The sequence below is a fragment of the Protopterus annectens genome, chromosome 2.part0 (assembly GCF_019279795.1).
Source record: "Protopterus annectens isolate FY-2018-M chromosome 2.part0, PAN1.0, whole genome shotgun sequence".
Lineage (NCBI taxonomy): Eukaryota > Metazoa > Chordata > Ceratodontiformes > Protopteridae > Protopterus > Protopterus annectens.
In genome coordinates, this window is record NC_056728.1 from 308,533,238 (window position 1) to 308,561,218 (window position 27,981).

General features: G+C 38.5%; 1 protein-coding gene across 1 annotated transcript in view; it reads right to left on the minus strand.

The window, feature by feature from the left end:
• Window positions 1-27,981, minus strand: part of ALDH7A1 (aldehyde dehydrogenase 7 family member A1) — a 760,748-nt gene that overhangs the window by 654,972 nt on the left and 77,795 nt on the right. The window contains exon 3 of the mRNA XM_044060782.1: window positions 6,755-6,820. Within this exon, the coding sequence (XP_043916717.1) occupies window positions 6,755-6,820 (66 nt within the window). The remainder of the gene's footprint in view (window positions 1-6,754; window positions 6,821-27,981) is intronic.

Below are 27,981 nucleotides of genomic sequence, written 5' to 3' on the forward strand. Positions count from 1 at the left end.
TCACTAGAGGCTACACACCATGACTTGAGCAATTAATAATAAAACCACTGACACCAAGAATTTAACATTAAATGCAAAAACAAACACATTAAAATGCTACAAGAAGCTTTATAAACAAACACGGACATGACTTATAAGAAGCATGTGGTTTCTATACTACTTTCAATGAATACAAGCAGAATGAAGTACCTGAATAGAAAAACATTTGTATCAAAACACAGATATGCTTGTGATGCTAAACATTAACTGTGCTATTATCAACAGATTTATGGACTTGCCGAGAAGTGTGCATCTTTTTTAACTAGTTTTACAAGGAGTTTCATTTGCATTTAATTTTCAATGTATGTGTGAACATCAATATATGCATTTTTGATTTTCTTGACATGAATTCACTTTTACGTATGCACATAAGCAGAGAAAAAGGGAAAAAAGATGCCCACGCAGAAATGTACAGAAGAATGATCATGCCACTCCCCAAAATACACACACACACACACACACACACACACACACACACACACACACACACACACACACACACACACACACACACAATCCCTTATCCTCCAAAATCCCAGCTTCCCATAAAACTGCAACAGAATGGCTGAATAAAGTACAAAGGACAAACTTACAGGAAACCAGGTCAGGTGATGCAAAGAGTAAAGATTCCACTTTTTAGCAAGGAAAAATAAAACCATGCATGTTACAATATTATATAATATAATATAAACTGAGATAGACAGTCCTGCTAGGGTTACCACCTGTCCCACTTTGTGAGGGACAGTCCCTCTTTGGGCAGTTGTGTCCTGACAAAAAAATTTAAAAATGGCAAATGTCCTGAGATTTTAGGACAAAATTATTTCCTATATTTTATGTAATATTTGCATAAAACAGTTATTCTGCATCTAAAATACCTAAATGTTATAAGAAACAGAATAAGCAACTAAAATGCTACAAGAATAAGCTTTTATTTAGGCAAAAAAGTTAAGTTATATCCTTTGTACTGACCATGGGTAGTGTCGGCCTGTAAAATCTGATGTTTGTACCGAAAATGTCCCACTTTGGCCATTTGAAAAGGTGACCACCATAAGTCATGCTGATGCGATTCTTTGCCCTGAAGCACTCCAGTGGTGTCCTCAACTTAGTACGAGGCTGATATATCACAGCAGATTCCACCCATTTCTATCTTGAGGACAGAGGAGAGTAACACTGAAGAAGCTTCCTACAACAGGATGACAGCAAGCCAGATGCAGTAGAAGTTATACTGCAGTGAAGGGCCAATGTCAACAAATCAGAGGTCAGAGTCAGTTCACTGTCATATATAACTACATATTTGTGAAGTGAAGTGATGTACGTTTACAAGAATAAAGAATAGCATGATCACTAGGTATGACTTTAGGGGTGTAGACCTGCAAAATAACTTTGGGGTCCTTCTTCCATGTTTTGCTATAGGGCCCATTAAGCTGTAGTTAGACCTCCATCCTGATCAACAATACCTGCACAGAATAGGACACCACCTTGTTTGATACTGCTAAGCAAGGATTCCACATTCCATGATGGAATAACTGCAAAAGAGAGTTGGAATAGCCACTTCATATAAGCAATAAGAATGGATTTTTGCAAAGAACCAAACACAGGGCGAGGAGGGTGGTTTCGGTTAACAAGCTTTGTAGATACCCAATCTGATACTCAATCTGACCTGAACTACACCCATTATGTTACATGGCCACATAATAGATCTACTGCTGCTATGATTACAGTTAAATTCCCTTGCTCATGATAAAATGAAGGTTACAGCAGAAAGGCAAAGCAACAGCTGTTTTAACACTTACAATTGTTAGTGTGGGGAGACTGCAAGATCCTACTAGAACAAGAATTTGATGAGGCTGCAAAAATATTCAAACATGCAGAGAAAATGGGTGCACTGGAGAAGCATCCCAGGAGAAGATGGTCACAACTAGTACCTAGCCTTACACTGACTCACTATTTTGCATTTACTAACAGTGGCATCCCTGTCAGAATGCCCACTAGGCTGCTCTTTTGCAGAGATCTTTTTCTCACCCTTTCATGCATGGAGAACTTACCCCGCTTTATGGTGGTTTTTTTTATCAGTCCAAGTCATACTGACTCCCGATTACAGTGAGGAAAATCTAAGCTAGGATGAAGAACATTCTTTCACGTACCATTCGGTGATGCTTTGCAATTGCCTGTAGCTTGGATTTTAATATGAGAACATGTATAGTCACAGCCATTGTTTGTTTCATAACAGGGTTTACGTGGAGACAGGATGGGCAAGCACACATCTAAGGTCCACTTCCAAAAAAAGACAAGCAGTGTGTGTGTGTGTGTACACAAGTGGTCATGTAAAAATACATTACACCATGAGACCATACTTTCAACCATAAAACAAAACTTGGTTTGCAAATAAATTTAACTCAAATGACTAAACTTCATGTAATCTACTGATCATCTTTCGACTTTTCCCGTTAGGGGTCGCCACAGCGGATCATCTCTTTCCATTTCTTCCTATCCTCTGCATCTTGCTCTGTCACACCAACCACCTGCATGTCCTCTCTCACCACGTCCATAAACCTTATCTTAGGCCTTCCTCTTTTCCTCTTACCTGGCAACTCCATCCTTAGCATCTTTTTCCCAATATACCCATCATCCCTCCTCAGCACATGTCCAAACCAACGCAATCTCGTCTCTCTTGCTTTGTCTCCAAACTGTCCAACATGAGCTGACCCTCTAATATACCGATTCCTAATCCTATCCATCCTAGTCACACCGAGTGCAAATCTTAACATCTTTAACTCTGCCACATCCAGCTCTGACTCCTTGTCTTTTTGTCAATGCCACTGTCTCCAACCCATATAACATAGCTGGTCTCACTACCCTCTTGTAGACCCTTCCCTTTCACTCTTACTGGTACCAGTCTGTCACAAATCACTCCTGACACTCTTCTCCACCCATTCCACCCTGCCTGTGCTCTCTTCTTCACCTCTCTTCCACATTCACCATTACTCTGAACTGTTGATCCCAAGTACTTAAACTCTTCCACCTTTACCAACTCTACTCCCTGCATACTCACCATTCCTCTACCCTCCCTCTCATTTACACACATATATTCTGTCATAGCCCTGCTGACCTTCATTCCTCTGCTCTCTAGAGCATATCTTCACCTCTCCAGAGTCTCCTCAACCGGATTCCTACTCTCACTACAGATCACAATGTCATCTGCAAACATCATAGTCCACGGGGCCTCCTGTCTGATCTCATCTGTCAACCTGTCCATCACCACTGCAAATAAGAAAGGACTCAGAACTGATCCTTATGTAATCCCACCTCCATCTTAAACGGATCTGTCACTCTCACTGCAGTCCTCACCACTGTCACACTACCCTCATACATATCCTGTACCACTCTTACATACTTCTCTGCCACTCCTGACTTCCTCATACAATACCACAACTCTTCTCTAGGCACCCTGTCATATGCTTTCTCCAAGTCTACAAAGACACAATGCAACTCCTTCCGACCTTTTCTGTATTTCTCCAATAACACTCTCAGAGCAAACATCGCATCTGTAGTGCTCTTTCCTGACATGAAACCATTCTGCTGATCACTAATCATCACCTCCCTTCTTAACCTAGCTTCTACTACTCTTTCCCATAACTTCAAGCTGTGATTGATCAATTGTATCCCTCTGTAGTTACTGCAGCTCTGCACATCACCTTTATTCTTAAAGATAGGTACCAAAACACTTTTCTCCACTCTTCAGGCATCCTCTGACTTTCCAAAATTTCATTAAAACAATCTAGTTAAAAATTCCACTGCCATTTCTCCTAAGCACCTCCATGCTTCCATTGGGATGTCATCTGGGCCAACAGCCTTTCCATTCTTCATCCTCTTCATAGCTGTCCTTACTTCCTCCTTGCTAATCTATTTCACTTCCTGATTCACTATCCCCACAACATCCAACCTTCTCTCTCTCTCATTCTCTTCATTCATCAGCCTCTCAAAATACTCTTTCCATCTACTCAACACACTCTCCTCTCTTGTGAGTACCTTTCCCTCATCCTTTATCACCCTTACTTGCTGCACATCTTTCCCAGCTCTATCCCTCTGCCTAGCCAATCGGTACAGGTCCTTTTCTCCCTCTTTAGTGTCCAATCTCTCATACAACTCTCCATACACCTTATCCTTAGCTTTCGCCACTCTATGAAAGCTTAAAATGGTGAACTGTGGCAGTTTGCTTACAGCAGAAAAGCATTCATACACAACACTGACAATAAAGGTCAAGGAGAAAGCTAAGCTAGCAAGAGGCCTGACTGGGAAGGAGTCAGACTCAGCATTTATTAAACATAGTTTCAAATCTAAGAAACTGAGTTTAGAGCTTTGTAAACTAAGGCATCAAGCAAAGGCATTTTATTAAATTAAGGACACAATATGTGCAAATCTGACATTTTCTTCCAAAAGTAAAACAAAAATAAAGGGTACAAGAATGCAGAATACCAAAAGGCACAACACCTCAACGATGGATTACCCATATTCTAACAGACCCCAGCGCCACACCAAAGCTATGGCATGCCTTAATTTCCTGTAGATCCAGCTCTACACTAAGGTTGTGTCACGCCTCAATGTCTTGTGGACCCAGCACCACAGCAAGGCTGTGTCACATCTCAATGTCCTGTGGACCCAGCTCCACAGCAAGGCTGCATCATGCCTCGGTATCCTGCGAACCCAGCTCCACAACAAGGCTGTGTCATGCCTCAATATCCTGGGAACCCAGCTCCACAGCAAGGCTGTGTCATGCCTCAATATCCTGTGAGCCCAGCTCCACGGCAAGGCTGCATCATGCCTCAAAGTCCTATGGACCCAGCTCCACAGCAAGGCTGCACCATGACTCAATGTCCTGTGACCCAGCTGCAAAACAAGATTGTGTCATGCCGCAATACTCTTGTGGATCCAGCTTCAAAGCAAGGCTGCATCATGCCTCAATGTCCTGTGGACCCAGCTCCATGCCACAAATGTGGTATGCCTCAATGTCCATGCCAACAATGGCAAGGGTTATACTGCTCAAAAGGAGCAAATCCCTATGTCCCATGAGACAATCTTGATGGTAGAATTAGTACATGATACAAGCATGGAAGGATAACATTTTAGGTCTAGAGCATGACATCATATAAAATGCCAAAACCAAGCAAAATTAAGTACCACAGATGAAGGAAAATAGTTAGCTCAATGATCGAATTAACTATTAAACCAGCTTTGGAATTCTAACACATAAATGCAATTTCATACACAGCGTTTTTGTCTAGGTTGCTAAGACTTCATCAGATGCAAACAATAAATGAATGAATAAACCATCTTATTATATAATCCATTAGCTTAATTATTCAAGTAATCCACCAATTAAAGTACAGTCTATTGTCTCAATGAGGCATGCCATTGATCTTTCCTGTAATGAATAGATGAGGTATAACCCAGTTTGCTTCTATTTCCTCTCAAATGTTATCACTTTCTTCTCCTTTCACAGGCTTTCCTCTTAAGTAAGCACTGTATTGATATAACTTCATTGAGTCTTAGGGGCTGAAGCAGTCAAAAAAATTGCCACCAAAGTTCCCCTTTGGCTGTACCTTTACATGCACCTGCTAAAACTTCTGTGGAGAACTTTGCAGTATCTTATTCTCTGGTTTGCTTACCTGTTAGTGAAGGCAGATATATGGACAGAAAAAGTGGAATAGTCCTAGGGATGGTCCTTTGAAATTATTGATTGAAGAGGGAGAACTTTGGTTGCAAATTTTTTAGATGAAAACGCTGTGTGTGGAATTGCATTTATGTGTTTGAATTAACTATTAAACCAGCTTCCTTCATCTGTGGCACTTGCTTTGCTTGGTTTTGGAGTAGTTGGTGTCCAAGTACCTGTTCCAGTGTTATTTTTGGTAATCGTATAAAATGCATCAGGTAACAAAAAACAAGGAGTTCAGAGCTAAAAGGTAACACATTTTCTGGGTACAGATTAAACAGTAAACATTCTGTCACAGTTACTGAAAGAAAATAATTCAATCCTCTGCCTTTTTCAACTGAAGAATGTCATACAGAACACGATGTTTCATCTGATATGCAATCATTTAAATCAGCAAAGATGAGACGATACGAAGAGTTTTCAGAGTATTACAAACTGCAAAATAACTCAGTATCTACTACTCGAGTAAAGACATGCATGTAGAGGTACAAGAAGATTACCAAGAAAAATACAGTGTTTATACATTAATGCATTTTATTTGTTATGGACTAAATGAAAGGTTAAATGAGTTAAGGCATCAAACCTCTGTGATGACACCAACTACAGGTCACTGGATTTAATGCATCCTGAAAATGCTCTTGCCTTACCTTCCATGCAGACTTTAGAAATAAGCACACTGCTTTCCAAGCTCCTCAGGTAATTAGGTTTCCAGTTACAAAATTAACTGTACCGAATCCAAGAGTAATTACACAGTAATAATGATTAAACTGCAGTACACTTTTAAACAATGGAAGCGTAACTATGCTCATTAATATTTTGCTCGGTCAACTGAGCAACACAGCAATGACAGTTTACATAAAAGAAATAAAAGTTCGCTACAAATAGATAAGAGAAAAACACATTATGACTTATTAAAAAATAAAGTTTTTAATCTATTCACCACTATACAAGCTGTAACATCTGCTAAAGTACCAAGTTTTTTAATAGTCTGCGACAGTCACTTACATCTGCCCAGATCTTCCAGGCCTCCTTGGCCTTCTTCACTGTTTCTTCATAGTCTTCTAAATTAGCCTGAAACAAAGTAAAACGAATCACTATTAGCAGGTAGTGAAGTTGCCTACACTCACAATGTGATCAGCAGACCATTTATCTCCACCCTTTTTATATCTATCACCAACTTACTTATCTAAATTATGGTTCACTTAAGGTAGCTTCTAAAACAAGGTCTGTAACCATTAGCAAACATGCACTTCTTGTTTTATTTTTCTAGTTACTTGTACTCCTAGAGACAACATTAAGCAGAGTCATGTAAAACTGTTTCCGGTGAGGGACTGTCAGAGCCCTTGAGGTTACCAGCACTTTACATACAGGAACACAGTGTTGGCTGCACTACCTTAAAGTTAAAATCCTGAAATTATAGCAGTCAGAGGCAGATAAGCAAAATGAACATTTACTTTACTACTGTCCACTCTGACAAAATCTGGCATAAGCCTTCAACTAACAGCTTTCTGTACTAAATAAACTGCTTAATGACCAAAGGTTGTAGATAATATAAAGGATTATGATCAGGTCTCCGATCATAACCACCTTACTGTGTGTTCGACATATATATGCCAATAAGTTCATCTTGAGAACAAACTATCCATTTTGGGAACATGCACCAAGTGTTATGACTGCCAAGACCGGATCACAATTCCTTTTTAGTGCATGGAACTTTTCCACATTCCATGTACTACCAGTCACATAAAAAAGTGTAAGAACATGAAATGTTTTATTACCAGCATTCAAAGCCTTTGAAAGTTGGTAAAACATTTTGGCTCTGTCAAACAGACAACAGGCAGAAACAAAAGTGTCTCTCTGATGAAGGCCTTTAGAAACTCTTAGTTGCTTCATTTTTCCAAACTTTTTGATTAAAAACGTGGCAGTGGGAAGAATCAGCTTTTAAAGCTGTTTGAGCTTCTGGCTCTTCTTTGCAAGCAGGCACTGGCCGTTGCCAGTCTCTAGTGCTAGGCCCAATCCTAACAGTGCTTAGGAATGCTTAACAAGCTTGGCATGTCCTGTTTTTGAAGCAGAATTGTGGTGCTGCATGTAATACATATATACCAGTTTCTACATACTTCACTTTTACAGCTGCATCATCATCACACTATATGCACGTACGGCTCTGCATCAAAATGTGGCAGAACTTGGACTAAGGAAAAGAAAAGTACAGAAAACTTCCCACAGTAGCTGCATATGTGGGACCAGACAAAAAATACCCTGGTGAACTCAGAAAATTTCCACAAAATAGTTTTAAGACTGCACATACAGACATATTTTGCCCTTATGAGAGACCTAGGGTTGGGAAGTCATATGGGTTTACACTCAGAGCAACCTCTTGTTACACACTGCAGCTGACAACTAGTGACATAAAACAGTACAAACTTTCATGTGTGCCACCAGTTAAGACTCCAAACAAAGCAATTGTCCACAGTTGCCAGTTTTCAGTGCTCTCCCTATGTTTACAAAGCACTCATTGCTTATTCCAAGCAGAATACCACAACTATTACAGTGTAAATGCCTATAAAAATGCTTCTTACTGGAATCAGAATGAAAAACATGATAAATCATCTCATTTCCTTTTTAAAGTGACTAAGTATTCGGGTAGTCTCATGGGACAAATAGGTTTCTTTTTGCTGTTTTTTTTTTCTATAGGTCACAAAAGAAGCCAAGCTCCACAGTAACAAAGATAGCAATTCCCAAAATCACTGAAGGGGGAAACGGAATGCAGTGCTGCTGCCAACTGGAATGGATATTTTAACCGAATCTGTACATACATTTATCTGTACATACATTTAACTTTGTCTGGACTACTACACTCATACCCTCTATATACACATGGTTTTAAACTGATGACCAGATATAGAGTTTCACCTACAATTTCACAATTGTTAGCCACATATATTAATGTCACATAATTGGAAGTTCAAAGACTTTGCTAGAACACCAGAAAATAGCCTACATATTTATATTGTTGATGACGCAAGGTTTGAATGCAATGACAGCACTCACTCTATACCAGGGTTTTGTGCCTGTCATGCCTTGAGACCGAGACCTTTGGGTAACCAAGGGGGAGTGTCTGTATTTGTTAGAATTACCATTACCTCACATCAAAATTAGTCAAAAAAACTACTCGCACCCAGTTCTCCAAGCCAGCAGAAGCATGCAGCTAAAGAATGCACACAATACTTGTTTCCATACTGAGGAGTGAGTGCAGTACACAGAACTAACTAGTTACTTCTCAGATACATTATCCCTACTACCTGCTTTCAAAAGACAAATAAAATGCATCAAGAATCACTTTCTGAATAGGTTCCAGATGAGAAATGTTACAACACAGTGGCACTGTCAAGGCAGACGTACGTTTACTTATGCATTTCAACTTGCTGCCAGTAGCACTTCAAAAGACACGACTACCCTATTCAACTGGTGAAGCAACCCTTAACAAAAGGCTAGAGATGAGCAGTATTGACAACATTAATGCATTTCAGCACTCATTATAACCAGTAGGTCAAACTGGAACAGCTGGGGGTCACTACACTAACCCAGACTGCTTGACAAATGAACAGAAAAAAAACAAGTTGCCAAGGTAAGATGCTGTAGCTTATTTACAAGAATTTAGGTAAGCAAGACAAACTACAGCAGTTTATTACAGACTTAAGTAAACGTTATAAAACTATGAACTTATATATACTGTGTACGGGAAGGAGGTCCTGACGGTGGAGGCAAGAGTGAAGGAAGTTGGTAAGGAAACAAGGAACAAAATAGACTTCTGTTCCAAGTCAGAAATCTCTCATTTTCTCTTTGTGGAACTATGGCAGCCACAGGCAAAAGGGGGTGCACACACTAACAAAAGGCAAGAAGTGGGAGACACACAGAGACTGATGGGAGCATGCTCAGGAAGCATGGCTGAATGGCAAGTGGACAAAGTACCAGTACTAATGCATATGAGCTTGTCAGCAGTAACAAACCTAGTGTTGTCCGAGGCACACAGTAACGATGCATAACCAACAGCTCAACCAAATATATATTTCTACATTTTGCAACAAGTAACTGCAAGAGACAATGACTGTACAACTGGAATGGGTATTTTAACCCAGACTGACAAATGAGAAAAAGTGCCAATACTAATGTACTGCAATGTGGTGAAACAATAAAAAGCCAGCATCAGATTCACTCCCTAACACACACACACACACACACACACACACACACACACACACACACACACACACACACACACACTAAAGACCAGCATTAATCCATCTACTTGCATACCTGTATTCACAGTCACCAGTAACTCAAAGACAGAATGACTGATCACCTCGAGACGTACAGTAATATAATCTAACTAGCTAGTGGGAAAAAAAATTGATAACAGTAATATATTTCAGCTTGTTTTAAACAATAACAGATGCTACAATCCAGCCACCACCACCAAACAATAATCAAATACAGGCAACAGTCCGTCTATATACTTTGGCTCACTGTCACCACTGAATGAGAGACATAATGACAGTCTACCAGAACTTGTATAGTAACAGACACAGAGTGGCTACTAGAGAGAAAAACTGGCAACAATGCATTTCATCTTATTGTTAACAAGCAACCCCATCCACATACTCACTGACCGGCACACAACACAAGGAAATGCAGAGGCAGCATTCATCACATTTATGTATTACGGCTTGTGCCAAGGTGTAATTCAAAGGTACAGTGACTGCCCAAATAAAATGGCTGTGGTAATCTGACCGAGTACTGGCTGCACTAACATACAGCAGCATGCAGAAAACAGTAATGGCATGGACGTGGATGTAAGCATGCAGAAAACAGTAATGACGTGGATGTAAGCATGCAGAAAACAGTAATGGCATGGACGTGGATGTAATCCTCACAACGCAGAACTGTCTAGTGCAGGCAGTACCAACTACAGCTATGCATTCCACTCACTGACATCATAAGTCAAAGAACATTCTTCCCTGTGCAAGTGTACTGACCGAGGAAGTCAGCATACTGAGGCACGTTTATTGTAGCAGGCAAAGCTCCTGCAGGGGAAAGGAACAGCCAAGTGGGTGGTCTGGACTCTCCAATGGACATGAAACAAGCCTGTTCAATACCACCAGACTCTCGCCATATGGAGAATGAATGGATTGATTAGGCACCCCAGGAAGAACAAAAAGTATTCTAGGACTCTGACAAAATTTGAGGACACCTGGCATCTCTCACCCAACAGAATGAATGAATGGTCAAGTAGGTAAAGACAGAAAAGCCAATTAACAGGTCTGGCACAGGAGCAAAACAATCTTCTCTTCCAAGCATCTAGGTAAAACACCAATCTTCCAGGTATACATGAATAATCTTTATAATCTGTTTTAGGGGTTAATCATTTATTGGCTTAGTCCTTCAACAGAGAATGTAAGGATGTACAGGTTTCTAAAATTTAGAAAAAAATAAAGCATACTAGAAACAATTATTAAAGGGTCAGGCTTACTGGTAAAAAGAAAGTCAACAGTCCCTAGTTAATGAAATTTGTCTTAACATTTGGAAGCAGAAACGCATAGCAAATATCCAGCTGAATGTAAAGCCTAGTACTTAATCAAGGGAAATGGTCAATTCTACCCAAGGGATTCACAGCAAACATCGGAGAAGCTTGATCAGTACACACACAACTTCTGCTGATGTCAACACCAAGGCACCTGCAAAGTAAGGGATGGAGACATCTTTAAAATGATCTGAAGCACTTAAGTAAATGGTCTAGGAGGCAGCAACTGGGATTTGGTGCAATATACGAAATACACCGCTATTAGCTATGGAAAGAAAAACCCAGGAAGAAAATATGGGTGCGCACAATATAATTTTAAATATCAATCTGCCAAAACAAAAAAGCTAAAATTAACATTCAAAGAAAGACAAAAGCAGTCTTACTTAACAGAAAAAAAGAAAGTCTGTGAAGACAAAGCCCATCACATTCCCTGCAAAGTGTTGTGACCCGAACTTCGCCAGGTTGAGTCGAAATTTGAATGAGATCGTGGAAGAATGGGGAAAAGCAGAAGTACTGTATGAATACTTTGCTTCGGGCATTACAAAGGATACCAGATGAAAGGCTCCATGCAGCAAGAAAAGTAGGGTAAAGTCAGTAGTGCAGTGTGCAGGTAACAGGAGAGACAGAAATGAAGGCGAGAAGGAACTGGCTTCTCTAATGCAGGATAACCACATACAGGGACCAAATGCCTTCCAAGTTCAAGAGTCTGGTCGGTGCATTAGCAGATCCCCTGGTTAAGGTTTTCAATAAACTGCTGACCACTCTGAAAATCTTTGACTACAGGAAAAAATAAATGTGACACCCTTCCACAGGGAAAGAGGAAGTGCGAAAATTTCAAGGAAAGCAGTGGAAAAAAAGTCTTGGATAGAATCCTGAGGGAAACCACACACACATGTTATAACCTACTCCAGTTTTGTGCCTAGGTTACAAAAGAAATTGACAAGGGAGTACTAACAGCTGTAATAGGACAGTGCAGTGGGGCAGCGGTAGTGTTGTTGCCTCACAGCAAGAGAATCTCCAGTTCGATTTTCGGCATGGGTGCCTTCTGTGCAGAGTCTGCATGTCCTCCCTGTATTTGTGTGGGTTTTCTCCGGGTGCTCAGTTTTCCTCCCATATCACAAAAACATGCATCTGGAGCATTTCTCCCCGGGCCTCTGATGAAAAATGGCTTTGTTCCAAGTCAGAAATCCCCATTTTCTTTTGTGGAACTAGGGAGCCACAGGCAAATGCACACACTAACAAAAGGCAAGAAGTGGGAGACACACAGAGACTGATGGGAGCATGCTCGGGAAGCATGGCTGAATGGCAAGTGGACAAAGTACCAGTACTAATGCATATGAGCTTGTCAGCAGTAACAAACCTAGTGTTGTCCGAGGCACACAGTAACGATGCATAACCAACAGCTCAACCAAATATATTTTCTACATTTTGCAACAAGTAACTGCAAGAGACAATGACTGTACAACGGGAATGGGTATTTTAACCCAGACTGACAAATGAAAAAAGTGCCAATACTAATGTACTGCAATGTGGTGAAACAAAAAAAAGCCAGCATCAGATTCAAAAACCACACACACACACACACACACACACACACACACACACACACACCCCCCCCTAAAGACCAGCATTAATCCATTACTTGATACCTGTATTCACAGTCACCAGTAACTCAAAGACAGAATGACTGATCCCCCCAGACGTAATATAATCTAACTAGCTAGTAAAAAATTGATAACAGTAATATATTTCAGCTTTTTTTAAAAAATAACAGATGTTTCCCCAGCCACCACCACCAAACAATAATCAAATACAGGCAAAGTCCTATATACTTTGGCTCACTGTCACCACTGAATGAGAGACATAATGACAGTCTACCAGAACTTGTATAGTAACAGACACAGACTACTAGAGAGAAAACTGGCAACAATGCATTTCATCTTATTGTTAACAAGCAACCCCATCCACATACTCACTGAGCACACAACAAAGGAAATGCAGAGGCAGCATTCATCACATTTATGTATTACGGCTTGTGCCAAGGTGTAATTCAAAGGTACGGGACTGCCCAAATAAAATGGCTGTGGTAATCTGACATACTGGCTGCACTAACATACAGCAGCATGCAGAAAACAGTAATGGCAGGGGCGTGGATGTAAGCAGAAAACAGTAATGACGGGGTTAAGCATGCAGAAAACAGTAATGGCATGGACGTGGATGTAATTCACAAGAAACTGTCTAGTGCAGGCAGTACCAACTACAGCTATGCATTCCACTCACTGACATCATAAGTCAAAGAACATTCTTTTACTGACCGAAAGTCAGCATACTGAGGCACGTATTGTAGCACAAAGCTCCTGGAAAGGAACAGCCAAGTGGGTGGTCGGGACTCCCCAATGGAAGAAACAAGCCTGTTCAATACCACCAGACTCGCCATATGGAGAATGAATGGATTGATTAGGCACCCCAGGAAGAAAAAAAAGTATTCTAGGATCTGACAAAATTTGAGGACACCTGGCATCTCTACCCAACAGAATGAATGAATGGTCAAGTAGGAAAGAAAAAAGCCAATTAACAGGTCTGGCACAGGGGCAAAACAATCTTTTTTCCAAGCATCTAGGTAAAACACCAATCTTCCAGGTATACATGAATAATCTTTATAATCTGTTTTAGGGTTAATCATTTATTGGCTTAGTCCTTCAACAGAGAATGTTGTACAGGTTTCTAAAATTTAGAAAAAAAAAGCATACTAGAAACAATTATTAAAGGGTCAGGGTTACTGGTAAAAGAAAGTCAACAGTCCCTAGTTAATGAAATTTGTCTTAACATTTAAGCAGAAACATAGCAAATATCCAGCTTTTAAAGCCTAGTATTAATCAAGGAAATGGTCAATTTACCCAAGGGGTTTTCAGCAAACATCGGAGAAGCTTGATCAGTACACACACAACTTCTGCTGATGTCAACACCAAGGCACCTGCAAAGTAAATGGGACATCTTTAAAATGATCTGAAGCACTTAAGTAAATGGTCTAGGGGGCAGCAACTGGGATTTGGTGCAATATACAAAAAAACATATTAGCTATGGAAAGAAAACCCAGGAAGAAAATAGGTGGCAAATAATTTTAAATATCAATCTGCCAAAACAAAAAACTAAAATTAACATTCAAAGAAAGACAAAAGCAGTCTTACTTTAAAAGAAAAAAAAAAGTCTTTAAACAAAGCCCCTCACATTCCCGCAAAGGGAAACTGGTTGAGTAAAATTTTAATGAGATGGGAAAAATGGGGAGAAGTACTTATGAATACTTTTTTATTACAAAAGGGTACCAGTGAAAGGCCCATGCACAAGAAAAGGGGAAAAATCAGTTCAGGGGCATAACAGGGAGACAGAAATGAAGGCGAAGGGAAATGGCTTTCTAATGCAGGGTAACCACATACAGGGGCCAAATGCCTTCCAAGTTCAAGAGTCTGGTCGGGGATTAGCAGATCCCCCGGTTAAGGTTTTCAAAAAACTGCTGACCACCCGAAAATCTTTTACTACAGGAAAAAAAAAATGTGACATTCCACAGGAAAGAGGAATGCGAAATTTCAAGGAAAGCAGTGGAAAAAGTCTTATAGAATCCCAAAACCCACACACATGTTAAAACCTACCCAGTTTTGTGCCTGGTTACAAAAAAAATTGACAAATACTAACAGCAATAGGGCATGCACGGTAGTGTTGTTGACAGCAAGAGAATCTAGTTTTGGATGGGTGCCTTTTGTGCAATCTGCATGTCCTCCTGTATTTGTGTGGGGTTTTTGGGGGTCAGTTTTCCTCCCATATCAAAAACATGCATCACATTTCTGGGCCATGAAAATGGGTTTGTTCCAAGTCAGACTTTTCAAATGTTAAATAATTAAAATAATCTGTATAGGTCACAAAAAGCTTTATTGAGATTTGTTAAAAAACATTTAAATCCCAAAATGGAATGTTTGGTTTTTTTTGGTAGTTTAAAAATAAAAATTTTTATTTAAAAATAATAAATATAAAATAAAATATATATATAAAAAAAAATAACCCCAAACTTTTTTTAAAACCCAAAACCAAAACCCCCAAAAAGTTTTAATTAAATTGTTGGCATTACAGAACTTTTTGGTTTCATTATGTGACTAATTGGTAAAAATTGGGGGCTTCCCCCAAAAAAAAGGTTTTTTTTTTAATTTTTTTTTTTTGTTTTCCCCCAAAAAACAAAGGTTCCCCCAAGGGGTTTTTTTATTTTAAAATTAAATATAAAAATAAATATATATTTTTAAAAAAATTAGTGGGGTTTTCAGTCCCCAAATCATTTCCCCGAAAAAGGGTTTTTGCGTTTCCCCATTTCAAAAATGTCTTTGAGAATGGTTTAAAGGGAAAATTTCTTTATTTAAAAATAAATAATAACACACCCCAAAGTGAGCTTTTGCAAATATTTTTTTTAAAAGTAAACTTTTTGGGAAAATTTTATTTAAAAAAAATTTACACAAACTTCCTTTTAAAAAAATTTAATTCCCCCAAATTTTTTTAATTATTAATAAAAATTAAAAAATTATTTTATATAAAATTTAAATTAAAATATAAATTTAAAAACAAACCCCAAACACCAAAACAAATCTAGTATTAATTAAACCCCCAAAAAAATTTTTTAAAATTTTTAAAAAATTTTTAAAAAAAAACCCAAAAAAATTTTAAAAAATTTTTTTAAATTTTTATTAAAATATTTAAAAATTATTTAAAAAAAAATATTAAATACAAAAACCAAACAAAACCCTATTTAAAATTTTAAAAGAAAAAAAATTTTAAAAATTTTAAAATTTTTTTATTAAAAAATTAAAAAATTTAAATAAAATTTTTATTAAAATTAATTTTAAATTTAAAAAACAATTTTTTTTTAAAAAATTTTTAATTTTTTATTAAAATTTTTTTAAAAAATTTTAAAAAAAAAAGCATAAAATTTTAAAAATTTGGGAAAAAATTTTCCCTGAAATTAAAAAAAAGCCCCTAAAATATAAATTTAAAAATTTATAAAAAAAAAAATATATATATATATAAAATTAAAAAAAAAATTAAAAATTTTTTTTTAAATTTTAAAAAAAACAAAAAACCCCCATTTTTTATAAAAAATAAAATTTTCCCAAAAAAATTAAAAAAATTTAAAAAATTTTTTTTAAAAATTTTTTATTTTTTTAAAATTTTTTTTAAATATTTAAAATTTTTTTAATATAATATAATATATATATTTAAAAAAAATATTTAAAAATATATATATATATATTAAAAAAATAAAAAAAAAAAAATATAATATATATTTTAAAAAAAAAAAATAAAATTTAAAATTTTAAAAAATTTAAAAAATTAAAATTTCTAAAAAAAAATAAAAAAAAAAAAACAAAACCCCCAACAACAAAAAAAAAAAAAAAACAAAAAAAAAAAAAAAAAAAAACACAAGACAAAACATCAACACACAAAAAAAACATAATAAATATAAAAAAAACAAAAAAAAAAATATATAATAATATATAATAATATATATAAATATATATATATATATATAACAAAAAATTAAAAGAGGTTTATTTTAAATAAAAAAAAAAAAAGATTTCTAATAGAATTTTAAAGTTGTGGGATAAAAGGATTGGTAGAATAGGAGTTTTTGGAAGAACAAACATATAATTGTCCATGTGGGGCAATCCATGTGTAGATCTAAACCGAAAATTCTAAAGATTGGCCCTGAGCTTTGTTGATGGTGATTGAAAATCCCAAAAAGAATTGCAATCTCTTAAATTGAAATGGCATATCCGTTGGAATCATGGGAAAGCGAAATGACATCTTCACCTTTGAAAGGTCCTGTCAAGATTGTTGCTTCTATGACATTGCTCTTTAAATTTTTTTACTGCGCCCCGGTTGGTTTTGGTTGATATTTCGAACATGATAATTGGCAGGGTTTTAATTGCAGCGCGTGGCATCCCTGGCAGACAGTGAATTCAAAAAATTTTGTTGGATAATTAACCCCTTCATCTGCTTCCACAACAGTGTCACGGACTTGTATGTGACTGCCTCGTTTTAATGTTAGACTGAATAATATTTTTGAGGTTTTGTTCTTGGCTGCAAGAATAGCCTTCAGTCAGCCAATCGGGTTTTAAATTGGTTTGAAAGGGAAAAACTTTTCAACCAACCTTTTTAAAAACAAATTATGAGGCAATGAAATTTCCTGAGGTCAGATCAACGCACCTTTCCCTTCCCTTTCCCGCAATTGATGTGAGAATATCTCAGCTGATCGATCATTTTGCAGCTGGACAGCATATTTGTAGTTAATTTTAATTTACATGTAAAAGTAGAGTATTTCAGGTAAGCATTTATTTGTCCCTGGTGTCATCGAAAAGTACAGGTAATGTTTCCCGAAATTCCGCAAGCAAAAAAGATTTCCCCAAAAGGTCTGTTTTTTAAAAACTTAATGATCATCAAGAGCCTTAATTTTTTTGGGGCCCTTGTGCATTCATCCCAAACAATAAGTTTGCATTTTTCAATACTTTTTCCCCTGCCATGCTTTGGAAATGTTGCGGGGTTTCAATGAATTATGTTCAATGGCAATTTCAAAGGAATTAGCAGTTCTTCCACCTGGTAGCAATGCAGCTATTCCAAAAGAGCTGGTATGCCATTTTGGGATCGAATTGCTGCCAGAATCAATGTAATTAGGAAGGTTTTACCAGTTTTTCCTGGTGCATCTAAGAAGAAGATTTCTCCAACCCAGTTATTGACAGTTTGCATTATTTGATCATAAATGCCTTTTTGCTCAGGCGTTAAGCTTAGGAATATTTGATTGCACATAAGACAAAAAATCACCCGTGTTGAAATTGTGTCCACAACGCAATTCTACAACGAACGAAGCAGCAGCAGATCGATTCGGTGATGGCATTCCCAATTGATTGAGAACTTTGTTCGCGATCAAAGCACAAATCTTCAATCATTATCAACACTTCGTTGTAGATTTGTGCTGTGAAATCCATGTTCATATTTGAATTTTCCTTACGTATTCGACGGAAAATATCTTCAGCCATGTGTGATTTATATTTCTCCCATAACTCTGTTGGAGATGGAGAGCAGGCGGTCAAAATGATTGCAAACAATGCACGAATTTGATTTGGATGTGACGTATTGCACACGTCATTAATGCATACATCCCAGTGTCAGTCGTTCTCCAATAAATTCAGAGCTTGACATGCACTACACGTGTAACGCCCTTGACAATTCTCAATTGCTGGAAAGACGGTGGACCAGGCACATTTACCAACAGCATGCGAAAAAGAGAAGCATTCATCTTGATTGGGATGCACGGTGTACAGTCTGCCTATCGTAGTGTCTTTGAATATGCCAGGTTGTCCGTTGACTCGCTCTCCTCATTTGCGTCGTTCAAATGATTTTCTACTCGCATTCCATGTGTAATACGTAGGCACTTCCGAATACAGCAGTGTTTTCGCAAACGCGTCATTTTGACATAACGTGAAGAAAGCAGTTAACGTTGTAGCCGGTGGATTCAGGGCTATTTGTTGCACATTTGCAGCTGTGAAATAAACGCATTGTCCATTTTCTAGATGTACTGCTAAGTGAACAACAGCTGGACTTCATTCATGTATGGGAAATGAAAGAATTCGCCATACAGCTTCATTGCTGCTTATGTATCTTCCAGCCTGATACGGTGCGCTTTCATCGATATGTATGACTGCCTTCCTATCACTTCTTATTGGGTTGCACGCCAAAAACTGCCATGTCGCTGCCTTTATTCACGTACTTACAAATGTATTTGATGTTTATGTGCACTTTGTACGTTTTTGATAGCAAAGGCGAATATGGAACAACCCACTGGTTTATCTACTTCGATGTCACCATTTCGCATTTGTATGGTTGCAAATTTACCGCCATCTTCTGCTGATCTTCTTCTGTATAAAGGATATCCATCGTTTCCTGTAACTGTGTTGGATACTAATGCTCGAGGATATCGCTTAGAGCATTTTCCATCTATCATGCATGGTGAATTTGGATTCAGTGTACCGCAAGGTCCATGTATCATATTTTTCATCACAACTTCATGCAAATCCTTATCGACTAATGCATCGGGTATTTCAGCGCATATTACATCGTCGATTTCATTTTAAGTGATTCTGTTATACAGCCAGATTAGTATATGTGCATGTGGCAATCCTCTCTTTTGCCATTCCACCGAGTACATCCAGCAGCGCACACAGCCAAACACTTCATGTTTTACCATGAAATCCATCAGCGATTTCAGCTTCTGTCTGAAAACATGTGCTGTGATGTCATGCCTATCCACCGGCGATTGCCCAGGAAGTAAAAGCTGTTGTATATGAAGCGGGATTGCATGTAATGTAATGAATAGTTCTCCTTTAAAAACAAAATTGCATTTTTAATCATGCATGGGGGACTGCCTGTTTTGAAAGGCAAAAACTTTAGTCTTCCCTATTGCATTACCATTTTTAACTATTGAAAAGAACATTCTTCAGAAAGCTTTGGGCTGATTCAAACAGATGAATATCAAACATTCTGTTTATTTTTCATACATATTCCTTATTGGTGAAAAAAAGGGGATTTAAAATGTGATTGTTTCTTCTCAATCATTAATGGGATGAATAATAGTTCATTCCTGCATTTCATATTTGTTTCTTACCATTTTTAAAACCTGAAGTGATATCCATGACCCCAAAAATATTGATATTGAAACATAGCATCATGAGTTTCTGCAACTGTTGTCAATTGATAAAAAAGAACAATATTCTGGTTGGAATTGCTTACATAACAACCCCCTTCCTTTTGGGCATTGAATTTTCCATGTTCTCCAGAGGCATTTTGTCAGCATGAATAACTTTGTGTATCAGATGGATCATTCTTTTTTTAAAAAAACTTATTTTTAATTTTGGTCATGGCCCTTTTGTATGAAAATTGCGCTTCAATTACATTGCCATAATGAAATACAGGGGAACTTTTCCTTGGGGATTTTAATTTTTCAAAATTTCCCTTTTTTTTTAAAATTTCGGGCCTTAAAGGACATTTGTCATAGTGCCAATGAGAACATGAAACTAAATATCAGTTTAAATGCAATTTTCCCAGTTTTTTTTGTCTTTTTTTTACTTTCAGCCACTCCCCCCGGTTTAATTTTTGAGAAACCCAAATTTAATGGAGTCTTCAACTTTCCTCTTCGGCTTTTAAAAATTTACCTTCTCTGTTTTTTTTAAACCCTTTTTTGTTTATTTCCCAATTTTTCCCCCCCAAAAAAAAATTTGCTTTAAAAATTTTTAAAAAAATAAAGCACTAAAAAAAAATTTTAAAAAATTTAAAAAGATATATATATATTTTAATATATATATAAATATAAAATATATATATATATATATATATATATATATAAAAATAACCTCACATAACACCACCCACAATCAAACACAAAACACACAAAACAACTCCTCTATAAAATTACCAAACACAGACCTCCAAAGCAGACACCCAAACAACCTACCTCAAGACACCCCACAAGCAACACAAAACCACAAAACAGTTAGCAAGCACCAAAACCCAACCAAAACAACACCCAAACATATGTCAAAGGGACCAGCAGACACACGGGCCCATCACCACGAACAAGGAAAAAGGGCACAGAAGCAGCCTGGAGAATCGCCACAAACACAAACACCGGGCACAAAACAAGAAAAAAGGGGACAGAAAAACGGGAAAAAAAAATAAACCCAAAAAAAAAAAAAAAAAAACCCCCAAAAAACCCCAAAAAGGGGAAAAAAACAAAAAGGCTCCCCCAAAAAAACCACAAAAAAACCCGGGGAAAAAAAAAAACAAAAAAAACCCGCTTAAAAAACCCCCTTTTGGGAACAGAAAAGGCAAAAAAGGGGAAAAAAAAAAAAGGGCCCCCCCAAAAATTTTAAAAAGCCCAAAAAATTCAAAAAAAAAGGGGAAAAAAAAATGGAAAAACAAAGAGTGAAAAAAAGGAAAAAAAAAGGAAAAAGGAAAAAAAAAAAAATTTGGGGAAAAAAAGGGGAAAAATTTTAAAAAAAAAGGGAAAATAAAAATTCCAAAAAAGAAAAAAAAAAAAAAAAAAAAAAATTTAAAATAAAAAAATAATAAAGAAAAAATTTAAAAAAAAAAAGAAAAATTAAAAAAAACCCAAAAGGCTTTAAAAACCTAAATAAAAATAAATTCAAAAATAAATCACCCAATTAAAAAAAAAAAAAAAGACCTACAAAGAAAACCCCAAAGGACCAGAAAAAACCCTTTTCAAAGAAACAAAAGAGAAGCAAGGAAAAAAAAATTCAAAAAAAAAAAAATAAACCCAAAACCTTAAAAAACCATGATCCCAAAATCTGAAATTAAAGGAAAATGGAATCCCGCTAAAAGAAGATAATAGGGGCCAGAACCAATAAACAGTTGGAATCAAATAAAAAGCGAAAACCGGTGTTCCACACCATGGAAATAAAGGGAAACCCATCCCAAGGGAGAACCCTCCCTGTATGTCATAAAAATAAAATTAAATTATTAAAATTAAATTCAAGGGGAATAAAACCAAGCGGGGCCCCGGGGAATTAACCAAAAGTGGGAAGGGTGGATTCAAAATTCATTTTTGAAGGCCAAATTAAAAAGTTTAAAACTGCAAAGATAGTGGAAAGCTCACCAACAACCAAAGGCGAAAAGAACGTTGAGCCATGCTGGTTAAAAAAAAGTCAATTGAAAACAAGGTAACCCCAAGCTACCATATAGGTGGCAATCCACTAAGCACAGAAGAGGTTATCAGGGACCTGGGGACCCAGGTTGACAGTGGCCTTTCTTTTGACACTCACATTGCTAAAGTGGTTAGAAAGACCTTCTACATTGCCCACCTGATCATGAAGGGATTCACATCCAGATCTAGTGAGGTCATTGTTCCCTGTACTCTTCACTTATCAGACCAATGATCGAGTACAATGCCCCATTCGGGATGTATCTCACCCGACATCTGCAGCAATTGGAGACCCCAAAAGTTCCTCACCAAAAGGATAAGGGACTCCAAAATCTGTCATATGCTGCCAGATTGAAGAAACTCCAGCTCTTTTCAGTCGCATGCTGCCTGCTCCAGAGGTGACATGTGCCTGACATACAAGGCCATGTCAACCCGAATTAATGGACATGCTCCACCTCAAAAATCCAAATCCACCAAAACCACTAGAGCAAGCGACTTAAACCTTAGCACGGATATAAATAGGACGTGCTGGAGGGATAGATTTATCACTCAGAGACTCCCTATGCTGTGGAATAAAATCCCGGTCCATGTGAGGCAGAGCACCGCTGACTCTGTTCAAGAGAAATCTAGACCTGTGGATGGGAGATCGTAGGTTTACCCAGGAATCAACTCTGTGTCACTGCTGGACAGAGGCACAACAAACTAATAGGCACAGTATTTTTTTCATATAAGGTGAAGCCACAATAATTTAGACTAGGCTTATAAATGCCTTAGGGCAGATAGCCTAGTATAAACCTATGAACCTATATACATATATATATATATATATATATATATATATATATAAAATATGTATATATATATATATATATATATATATATATATATATATATATATATATATATATATATATATATATAGATATAAATATATATATATATATATATATATATATATATATAAATATATAGACATATATATATATATATATATATATATATATATATATACGCACACTGCACACACACACACACACACACACACACACACACACTTTATATTATATATATATATATATATATATATATATATATATACACACATATACATACACACACACAATTTTTTTAATCAAATATAGGTCATTACCATGAGGGAAACCAGGTTATATAATTATATCACTGACAACCACCACCACAAATGCATCTGATGTAGATTTCATACACTGGAACACAAACATGGTAAATGGTTACCCACAACTGCCAAGGTGTGCACAGTTGCCTTCATATTCTTAAGACATTCATTTATTTACAGACCAAACAGGAGGGATCCTCTAAAATGGAAATCCAAAAAACACGGTCTTGGTGCTTCTGGAAAACTGAGATAACTGGGGCCCTTCCTGTTTGGCATATACTTCTCAGAAGTACAGGCAAGCACGGAAGGGCTGTGGCTGACTAAGTTTGCGGACGACTGCAAACTGGGTGCTATAACAGAGTCTCCAGCCGACATGGAGATCCTCCATGAGGGCCTAAATGAGACTGATGCATGGTGTAAATGCAAAAAAATGTTTAGTAATCCCCTTTGGAAAAAACACAGTACCCGCAAACTACAACATAGGAGGTAATCCCCTGAAATCAGAAGAAGAAATAAGGGATCTAGGGATCCAAGTAGATAGCCAGCTCTCCTTTGATAACCATGTTGCCAAAGTGGACAGAAAATCCTTCTATGTGATCCATCTGATCATGAAAGGGTTCGCATCAAGATCTAAGGATGTAATGGTGCCCCTCTACTCTTCCCTCATCAGACCCATTATTGAGTACAATGCATCAATTTGAATGTACCTCGCTAGACATCTCCAGCAGCTGGAGAGACCACAGAGGTACCTAACCAAGAGAATTACTGGCCTCAAACAGTTGCCCTATGCAGCACGATTGAAAAAGCTAAGACTGTTCTCTGTTGCATACCGCTTTCTCAGAGGCGATCTCTGTCTAACGTACAGAGCCATGTCCAACCCAGAATTGTTGAACATGCTCCATCTTAGCAAAACCAAATCTACTCGAGCTACACGCTCTAGGGATATAAACCTCAACACAACAATGAATAGAACATGCTGGAGGGATAGATTCCCTTCGCAGAGACTTCCCTTACTATGGAACAGGGTCCCGATCTACATAAGACAGAGCCCCTCACTATCACTCTTCAAGAGGAACCTTGATGAGTGGATGGGTAACAGAAAGTTCACACCGGGGATCACACCAACAGCACTACTAGATAGGGGCCAAGGGTACTAGCTGCTAGTACAAGGGTCTAGGAAACTACTAAAGGGGCTGGGCTAAAATATGCCTTCGGGCAGATAGCTCAATACCAACCTATGAACCTAAAAGCAGCCAGAAGTGCTGATGAACAGTAGTAACACATCTTGTTTCCCTAGCAGCCCCTTTCAGGGCATTATAAGCCATGAGCACCATGACGCTGCTTAGACTAGATATAGGATCTTGGGTCTTTTCAAATATCCCTCAGGCAACTTTTCAGCAGCACGCTGTAATTAATCTGCAACACTGCCTAGAAAATACAACAGGTCAATCAGGAAACTCAGTGCCTACAAGATATGCTTTTCAAGCTTGTCCAAAGTCTGTAGCTGCTCTTATGGAGGAAATGGGCAGATCGGCTCTGGGCAGTTGAAACCTTATACACAGCTGCTGCTGAAACAGTTGTGCTTGACCTGGAAGTCTCTGTCCAAGCTGCTCACTCCTTCGGAGGTGGAGAAATCTGGTCTGCCATCTTTGGCGCAAAAGTAAGGGGAATTCCCAGATACCCTGGTCAAATTTTCTCAGTAGTATAAATATCACCCTGGGTCTCCCCTGAAAATTAGCAACTAGCCTAGTGGGACTAACTCAGTCAAAGGATTCACCCTAACTGACCTTCAGCCTCTGTCAGGATGTTAATACAAAGGGAAACCACCCAGGGGATGTACTCTGCATTATTCTTTGCCGGGGGAGGATGCAGAGTCAAGCAAATTCTCAAACTTAGGATCATCTAGGGGAGATGGGAGGAAGGTTGTCCCCTATGCCATTGTCAGGGTCCTCAGCTTAGTGTTTAACTCAGATTGTAAAAGTGCATGGTCTTACAAACCCACTTTTGTCTGTTAAGAGGAGGTTTTGATTTACAGCAAACAGCCCCTTTTAGAGTATTATTGGTAAAGAATACTTCAGAGAAGAAGGGGGAACAGGGGAATTAAGGGGCTGGAGTACCACAACAGTATCCAAAATGTGTTAAAGACTGACGACCGGAGTAGTGGGCCTAGAGGAATCTCCACTATGGGATGAAAGTCACCGGGATTTGGTAGCAGCTGAACTGGATATGTCAACAAGGCTGGTGCTGGCAAAGCTGGGGTCAAAAAGCAGACGTTTAAAATCTGGTTACTGGAGAAAAAAAAGCATCTGAAGGGCCAGCACTGGCAGGAGTGTCCAGCCCACATTCTGACTGACCAGTGCTAGAAAAACTGATGTCAACAGTACACACACTATAAATTCTGGTGTCAGACAGTGGTCCCTTTGAAGCCATTTTTTTTCTGAGACACCACATACAGTGCCACAAAGGTAGACATCAGAGCAGACAAACCACTACCACTGCCCAATCTTGCAGCATTCATGGAACAGTCAGCGCTGAGAAGAAATAAAAAGTACAGTTGTGTACACTTACCATAAATGTAGATGTTAGAGTGTATTCACTGTTGCAGTCATCACACTTGGATTATCCTTCCAGGGGTAGCCCTCAGTCTGCCCGAATACCAGAGGCTTTGTATTTCTGTGTCAGTTGCTGGCACTTCCGGACTAAATGTCAGGTTGTCAGTGGTATAAAAACAGGCAGTCGACGCCATTACATAAGTTTTTTTTTTGCCCCAAATGTCAGGAGCTCCCAAATAGGGGGCTAAGTTATGGTGGAAAAACACCACCAGTAAAAAGTAAATACCAATAGCCCGAGTGAGGAAGTAAGAGTGAAAGAGAGAGACAAGGGGGCTGGAGGGTAGGAAACCAGGCTGCAACAATGGATACACGCGAACATCTATATTTATGGTAAGTGTACACAACTGTACTATGTTCTTTGTGTTTTACTGTTGCAGTCATCACACTTGGGTTGATTCCCAAAGCTGAAAGAATGGGTGGAGGCAGTCTAGAAGAGCTGGGGCTGGCTAGTATGCCCTGCAGGACTGTGGTTGCAAAGCCCGCCTTGGATTTGGAAAAGATAGGCAGGTGGTAATGCTTGGTGAAGGTATGAACAGAACTCCAAGTTGCAGCCTTCAGAGTGTCCCTGGTAGGGACTCCTCTGAGAAAGGAAGTTGCCCTAGTGGAATGTGTTCTGACCCCCTGAGGGGTGGCTTTTTATGGTGTTTGTAACAGAAATGGATACAGTGTGCTATCCATTTGGAGATGGCTTGCTTTGATATGTCCTTGCCCTCTGCCCCTGGTGCAAAGCTGACTAGTAACTGGTCAGATTTCCTAAAGGGCTTAGTAATATCAACGTAGAATCTGAGCTGTCATGTGCATATCTAAAGAGTGCAGGATCCTTTCCCCCTTATTTTGGGGATTAGGGAAAAAGGTGGATAAATGGATAGATTGGTTGAAAGCCACACTGGACACCACTTTAGGCATGAAAGTTGGGTTAGTCCTGAGGGAGACCATGTCAGCATGAAAAATAATGAAGAGTTCCACAGCCATAAGTGCTTGTAGATCAGACACTCTACTCGCTGATGGCCAGAAGCAAGGCTGTTTTCCAAGAGAGGAATCTTAACTCTGCTGATACTGCAGGCTATTGGCGGGGGGGGGGGAGCGGGAGTTTTTCCAACACAAAGTTAAGGTCCCAAGTAGGGGTAGGGGCTCTTCTTGGTGGCCTTAAGTTGTTAGCCCCTCTCAGGAACTGCTTGATGAGTGGGTGTGAGAAGAGAGGTCATGCCATCTGGGATGCTGTGTCCAAGCTTGTGCCCAGGAATACAAATTTTTTGACTGGGGACTAGTTTGGATTTCTTTTTGTTGATAGTGTACCCCAGGGAAGTTAGGTCCTTTACAAATGTCAGGTGCTGCAACAGCTTTTCCCAACTGTCTGCCTGAAATCAGGCAATCATCCAAGTAGGGGTAAATTTGAATATTTCTCTGTCTGCAATAGGCAATGGCTGGAGCCAGGCATTTTGTGAAAACTATGGGAGCAGTGGATAAGTCAAAAGGAAGGGCAGAGAACTGATAATGCATAGATCCTGCCCTGAAACATAGATATTTCCTGCAGGAGTCCCTGATGGGGATGTGCAGATAGGCCTCCTTTGGGTCTAGGGTGGCTAACCACCCATCTTTTGACAGCATAGGGAGAAGCTGCTTTAGGGTGAGCATTTTGAATTTTGTTACCACCAGGAAGGTGTTTAGAATGGAAAGATCTAAGATTGGGTGCCTGTGGCCTCTTTTCTGGGCACCAGGAAAAGTCTGGAATAAAAACCTTGGACGATCTGTTCTGCAGGAACAGGCTTAATTACCCTTATGGAGAGCAGGGACTGAACTTGGTTTTGTGTCTCTGCCCACTGGTTTGGAGAAAGGTTTGGGAACCCTTTTGGGGTTGGCAGTGTGTGGAAATAAAATGTGTACCCGTGGGATACCAAGACCCATCGATCATTGGTGATGGAGGTCCAGTTTTTTTGCATGGTGGGCATGTTTCCTCCTAGGGGCATGAGCAATTGGGCAGAAGTGATGAGAAGAGTTGAGAAGTCATTGTGATTTTTTTCCATAAGGGGGTGGCTAAGCACTCCCTGTTTTAGAAGTGGCGGTACTCCATTGCTTAGATCTCTGCATACCCTGAGACTGTAGTCTGGGGGGTCCGTTTCCCCTAGGTCTAGTTTGAGGTGGCCTTGAGGGGACTGG